This window comes from Tinamus guttatus, unplaced genomic scaffold (genome assembly GCF_059628265.1).
Source record: "Tinamus guttatus ecotype Peru unplaced genomic scaffold, ASM5962826v1 Tinamus_guttatus_pri_ptg000242l, whole genome shotgun sequence".
NCBI lineage: Eukaryota > Metazoa > Chordata > Aves > Tinamiformes > Tinamidae > Tinamus > Tinamus guttatus.
Window position 1 is genome coordinate 2,306,776 of NW_028288776.1, and position 6,637 is coordinate 2,313,412.

Consider the following 6,637-nt stretch of genomic DNA (forward strand, 5'->3'; position numbering starts at 1 on the left):
TCGGCGAGATCGGCTCGGAGAACGCCCGGGCTGTCAATAAAGCGCTGGCCTCCACACGCCTCGGTGCGACTCCTTGTCTGTGGCCTCTATCCCAGCTCCGTGAGGAGCCCCGCGGCGGGCGGCGAGCGAGGGGCGGGCGCGGGTGGAGCTGCCCGGGGGAGGCGGCGCCGCGGCCCGGGGCAGGGAGGCGGAAGCGGCGCTCGCGGCCATGAGGCGGTGGCTGCTGCCGCTCGCGCTGCTGCCGCTGCTGGGCGGCGCCTGCCCCTGCGGCGACCCGCGGCTCTGCGAGCCCGTCTCGGGCAGCCGCGGCTTCGAGGTGCGCGCCCGCCCGCCCGCGCCGCCGGGCCGGGCCACCCGAGGGAGGGCGGCCGGCAGGAGTCGCCCCGCGGAGCCGCATCCCCCCGCGCGGGTCGCAGCGCTCGGCGCGTGCGGCGGCTCCTCGTGCCCGGGGCGGCGAGCGGGTCCTGCCCCGAGAGCGGCGAGGCTGCAGCGGCGCCGCTCGGGCTGCGTGGAGCCCCCCGCACAGCGCAACCGCCCGCCGTACAGCAGCGGGTCACAAAGCGGGAAACGGGGCTTACCGGGACCCGCTGCGCTCGCCTCGCCCTGCGGCATTGCCCAGGGCCACCGCAGCGCAGCGGGTCCTGCAGCCGCCGTGGGGACAGAGTCGGGGTGGCAGAGGCCAGAGAGGCTGGGGCGTGGGATCCCGACATGGGGCATCTCGGCACCGTCTCATGAAGATGTGGAAAAGGAGCACGCTCGAGCAGCGCGCCGCGGAGGAGGGTGCGCGGGTGACCGAGGTGTCTGCTCTCCGCTGCCTTGCTAGGTCTTCGTGTTCGATGTGGGGAAGAAGACCTGGAAATCCTATGACTGGTCCAAAGTGACGACGGTGGCCGCCTTCGGGAGCTACGACGCGGAGCTCATGTGCTACGCTCACTCCAGGGGCGCCAGGATCGTGCTGAAAGGTTGGCTGAGAAGTGGCTCTCTGTGCAATAGGTTCAGAAGAGCGCGACGCACATGGGCCTCTCAGACCTTGACATTTTACACTCAGCAGTTTACAAAATATTAAAAAGGATTATTGCTGAGAGAACAGTGCACACAGGACTGTGATACCTTCACATTTTACATATGTTGCTGTGCGGGGTATTAAAACACCTGTAGCTGTGGCACCTAAATGCAAGGCCTCCTCTGATGGGGAGTACTGCCGCTGTAGGAGAACAAGGAGCAAGCGAGAGGAGCAAAAGCCTGTAAAGGAAAATGCCAGAGGGATATAAGTAATTTTGAGTAGTTTTCACTGAAATTAGTTCCCATACACTAGGAAATGACCGAGTTTTAAAACATGAGCTCTTGGGAACTTGGCATGGGTCCAGACATTGATTATAGAAAGACAAAGTCCATCGTGACTGCTTGCCCTGTAATTGCATGTCTGTATAATCACATCTGTGCTGTTTTGAGTCTGCTGAGGCGAAAAAAGGGAAAACAATGCAGAAAGCAATAAAGCTTAAATGAAAAAGTATGTTGTCAAGGCAGTAAGGCACAATCCCGGTGGCTCTGTGGAGATGTTGGAGGTAAATTATCTTCACGAAAGGCAGTTTATAACGACTAAAACAGCATTAAGCAGAAATGGGGAAGAAAATTGTAGGATAAATCCCAAAGGATCTTAATTTTAAACAGTGCTTTTTCTCTTCTGATGTGGGTTTTCAAATTCATGTTGTTCGTGGGGGAGGACTTCTGTGTATTTTCCATAGGCACAAGGATGAAGGAGATGCCAGTACGCATGTAGGGATCTTCTGGTGATATTAGTTGATTTACTAAGGCAAATCTTGCCCTGGCATTACTACTGTGCTGCCCTTGCATCCTAACTCCTGAAGACCTCCTTGTTTAGGTGATGTACCGCTTAAGGAAATTGTTGATCCTGCTAAAAGAGCAGCCTGGATATCCCAGCAAGTGGATCTCGCCAAGAAACAGTATATGGATGGTATTAATATAGACATAGAGCAGGAAGTTAATGAAACCTCCCCTGAGTATTACGCATTAACAGAGCTTGTTAGAGAAACTACGGATGCTTTTCACAGAGAAATTCCAGGATCGCAGGTACTGTACTTCATACAAACATTAAATTCAATTCTATGAAATGCAAGTTTTGAGAATGTTGCTTAACATATGAATGTGAACATCTCTCTGCACATCTAAAGCATGATATTGTCATAAATGGCTAATTATGAATGTTAGCTATGACATTCTTTCCCAAGAACCACTCTCTTAGCCTGTATGAATTTAAGCACAACTGGGGTTTCACTGAGGTTGGTAGATACTGTGTTATTCCCTTGCATGTTTATGATCTGATGTTTATTTTCCTTCTGATGAGGTTCTCTTACAGCTAACGGGTATTGCAGAGCTAGACAGTGTGCAACATTTTGGAAATAGTGTCCTTAAACTTTTAAGCTTTTTTAGATAGGAGACAAAAGAATGCCCACAAACCACAGGCAGTATTGATTTGAGTATTTTTCCTTCAGGTAACGTTTGATGTGGCCTGGTCCCCAGCATGCATAGATCAAAGGTGCTACAACTACACTGGGATTGCCGAGACCTGTGATTTCTTATTCGTGATGTCGTATGATGAGCAGAGCCAGATCTGGACCGACTGCGTTGCGAAGGCCAATGCTCCTTATCTCCAGACACTAGCTGGTGAGCCCGGGCCTCCTGCCTAAAAGCTGCAGCGTGTCCCTTTGTTCTTGCCAGTAGTTAAATTGCCGTGTCTTAAAGACCTTAGTGACTGGATGTTTTCTTGGCGACGCAAACAGGTGTTGGGACATAATATGAACACAGTAAATCAGATTCTTAAGGCATCATGCCTAGTCCTTCAGCAGTTGTTGCTGGTTGTCAAATAAGTGCCTAACCTGCTGTCTTGTGAAAAGCCCTTCTAAGATGACAAAAAGCAGCCAAACAGCAGCATCTGCCTGGGCTTGCCAGGAACCTGACACGTCTGTCTGGCAGCTCGTGCAAGACGCTGGTTCCTTGAAGCTGTGATTTAAGAAATGTTCCCTTTGGCAACAGTGCAGGTTTAAACAGTGTATTGCTCTGTATTCCCATATTTTTCTGCTTTTACTGGTCCAGATGTTCATGCAGGTGCATTACAAATTGGATTTGGGAACTGATAGAGCTTAAAAATAACAACAAGAAAAGGGGTTATTTAAATTTGGGTCAATTCCATGATTTGTGTCCTCATGCGGACACAGTACTGTACTGGCACAGACAAGTGGGAATGAGGGGCTGCTCAACCCGGGTGCTCTCTTAAAAAATGCTGAGAAATACCTAGAGATGACAGTTCAAATGATCAGAAATATGTTACAGCTTTTCTGCCGTGCTGAGAATGCTGCTGTGGGCAACTAATTCTAAGTGTGAGTAATTAGAACAATTACTGCTGAAGAGAGCAAGCCCAGGAGTGTGCTTATACCTTGGCCTTACTCGGGGATCATGGAATGCTTATGGGGCTCTGGCTGTAGATTAGCTGTAAGAATATAAAACGTGAGAAGGATGGGAAAGGACAATAATGCATCTTCATTTTTATTTCCTTCAAAACCAGGCTATGAAGAATACATTACTATGGGCATTGATCCCAAGAAGCTTGTGATGGGTGTTCCCTGGTATGGCTACGATTACGTCTGCCTAGACTTATCTAAGGTAAGATAAAGATCATTCACTTGCAATTGTATTGTTAATCTTTCTTTCCTTGGAAAGAGGCAGCTAGGTCTTGGTGACCTTGTGTTTAGATTAGGAAATACAAAATACAGTGTTTTGATGAATAATACCTGGGACATGAGGTAGCCTTTGCTTGGCTTATAATTGATAGGAATGTGTAACCAAAGGATTTTTATCTATTCCTAGGCAACCTGAAACCTATGATACCTGAGGATTAATCTAGGAGTTAATTAAGGAAATGCACATGCTATCTGTATGAAAAGAGATGATGTCCAAGGGCAACTATTAACACTTTTATCTGCCTTATTAGGCTCCCTGCTTAAAGACTAGGTGCAACAAATAGCAAAGCTATGACAGTTAAAGTATTGCAGTTTGTGGATAAATAGTTTAATAAAGTCTTCAACATCATTAAACTTGTGAAAAATGTAGGAGTGAATTAAAAGTGGAAAGGGAAAAGACAGAAGATTGTGTAAGTTAAATAAGATCCATTGAGTCCTACAGTTCTACAGAACTACAGTTCCATTTCCTAAATTTCCCCGGTGTCCTTCCAATGGTTACAGAGCTGGGGCATTATCTGAAGGGCTGGTTTCCTTGCTGTGAAGCCCGTCACTTACTCGCCACAGGATAGAGCTGTGCTGCTGCTCTGGAGCTAGGTAAACGGATGTAACACAAAACTCCTCTCTCCCACACTGGGTTTGTTTTTCAGGAACATGTTTGTTCTCTTTCCAAAGTCCCTTTCCGCGGGGCTCCGTGCAGCGATGCTGCAGGGCGCCAGCTCCCCTACGGAACAGTAATGAAGGTGGCGAACGGCTCCCTGTCGGGGCTCCTGTGGGATGAGCTGCAGAAGTCTCCTTTTTACGAATACAAGGTAGGTGCTCTTCACAGGACCCCATGCAGGCTGTGGACTCTTGTGGGCTCACGTGGTTCGTGAACAATAGTCTTTGATTATAAAACTTTCAGGGTTAGATTTTTCTGTAGAGTTTTCTACTTAGCTTTTCCATATAGCAAAAGTTGGCTGGATTGCATGTCTTATATTTTTTAGTCTGAAAAGACTAAATATTCAATGATTGTGTACTACTAGGAATAATAAGAGTAACATGTCAAAATAAAAAATAAAATACAAACATTTAAAGAATAGAAATTAAAAATATTTAAAAAATAAAATAAGAGTAATACTAAGGGTAATGATTTTTTTTCCACTGCTACTCAGCTTTCCTGAGAGGAGATGTACCATGAAAAGCACTTCAACTCTAACTAAATTTGCCAGTTGGTTAGATACAGCCCAAGATGTTAGGCATGCTATTAAAAAAGAGTCCTTAAACTTAAAATCTGAAATCCTAAAAATAAGCAAATGCCAGGTATTTGACTCTTATTTTTTAAATAATTTTATATAGCTTGTATACCTAAGATTTTAATTATACTTTTCACTGCATTCAGTAGAACGTGTAATCAAAACGTGATGCGCTCTAATGTATCATGTTTATTTGTACAGTAGATGCTGACACTAGTGCCTCAATGGTCCTTTTTTTTCCAGGACTCCCGTGGTCGCTTCCACCAGGTATGGTATGACAACCCACGCAGCATCTCTTTAAAAGCAGCATATGTCAAGAATCGAGGTTTAAGGGGCATTGGCGTGTGGAATGGAAATAGCCTGGACTACTCGAAGGAAGCTGCAGCACAGCAGCAAACTGAAGCAATGTGGAAAGCCTTGACACCATAAGAACTATATGCAATTGTGAACACCTTGATTTAGAAGGATGAAAATTGGTATTTTTTGCCATTTAATATAATAGATTTTGGCTTTCTATAAATATAACATGATAGCAGCCAAAGCTTTGAGAACTAATCAGTCATTGTTATCTTGTACGCAAAGCAGTATTTAGGTATTTCACATCCTTTTGGTGTTGCTTTATCACACTGTTTTTGAAAAACTTTCTCCTTTTTCACAACTCCTGTAAGTTTGGTGAGAACCTGACCCCAGTGAGTACGTGGCACTAGGTAGGATGGGGTGTGAATTTACAGGGCTATTGCCTGGTGCTGGAGTTAGCTGCTATGGGGTGCTGGGGTGCAGCAGAACCTGCCCCAGGGCCCCAGGGCCAGCCCAGCCCAGGCTGGACGTTAGCTGCATCAGCCTGCAGAAGAGCAGGGCAGAGTATTGGAGAAACGGCTGCCTCCATGCACCTTGGAGAAACTTGTGCTTCAACTTGATTCCTGCTCTAGAAATCAAAATATTTTCAAGGCCTGATTAAATTATATAACACTAATAATTCCCTTAAAGATTTTTAGCATACTTTTTTTTCAGAAGAGAATATGCAGTAAACTTCTGGTTCACTGTGTTTATGCATCATCTGTGAACTTCTAGGTTTCCAATTCCAAAAATCTAGGAATTTATCTTAGGATTGAGTAAGAGGAGAAATTGGATGGCATTTTTCTATTCTATTTAATGAATACTCAAGACAAGAGCCTACTTCATAAACTGTGAATATTTTTCCACAATTTATGATTCTTATTCAGTAGCTTTTTGTTTGTTTTTTAATCCAGTGTTGCTGCTAAGAGAATAGAGGAGTACATTTTCATTCTAGGTAATGTTTTTCATTGTATAACTCATTAAAATATTTCTATTTTCAGAGAGATTGACCGATGTGTACATTTTTTTTGTTGTTGTTAAATAATATGCTGTCTCTGTTAAGGTTGATGAATAGTATTTACAGTTTGGGCTTTACTTCCTGTACTATTTACAGCCCAAACTTTTTTCAAAACCAGATTAAACTGCAACTGTGCCCTGTTTAAGTGACTCTGTTACTTAAATTTTATATATATATATGCTGTCAGTTAGGATGGGGAAGGTTTGTGTGTGTGGTTGTTTTGAGGGTAGGGGAAGGAAGGGCAAATTGGTTAATGGGAAAGCACTCTAGGGTGGTGAGAACCAAATAGAGAG

The 6,637-nt window shown here is 45.2% G+C and overlaps 1 protein-coding gene across 1 annotated transcript; it reads left to right on the top strand.

Moving 5' to 3' along the window:
• The first annotated feature begins 208 nt into the window (after positions 1-208).
• Positions 209-5,467, top strand: CTBS (chitobiase). The gene is made up of 7 exons (XM_088526182.1): positions 209-316; positions 824-962; positions 1,883-2,091; positions 2,514-2,685; positions 3,584-3,681; positions 4,406-4,567; positions 5,234-5,467. Exons 1-7 carry the CDS (start codon positions 209-211, stop codon positions 5,417-5,419), a joined length of 1,074 nt encoding a protein of 357 aa, XP_088382308.1. The 3' UTR covers positions 5,420-5,467.
• The last annotated feature ends 1,170 nt before the right edge of the window (positions 5,468-6,637 follow it).

Excerpts from the sequence above, each read along its gene's own strand:
- CTBS (XM_088526182.1), top strand. The coding sequence starts at position 209 with ATGAGGCGGTGGCTGCTGCCGCTCGCGCTGCTGCCGCTGCTGGGCGGC. Across the intron at positions 317-823 it reads CGGGCAGCCGCGGCTTCGAG|GTCTTCGTGTTCGATGTGGG; the intron begins GTGCGCGCCCGC and ends CTGCCTTGCTAG. Across the intron at positions 3,682-4,405 it reads TCTGCCTAGACTTATCTAAG|GAACATGTTTGTTCTCTTTC; the intron begins GTAAGATAAAGA and ends TTTGTTTTTCAG.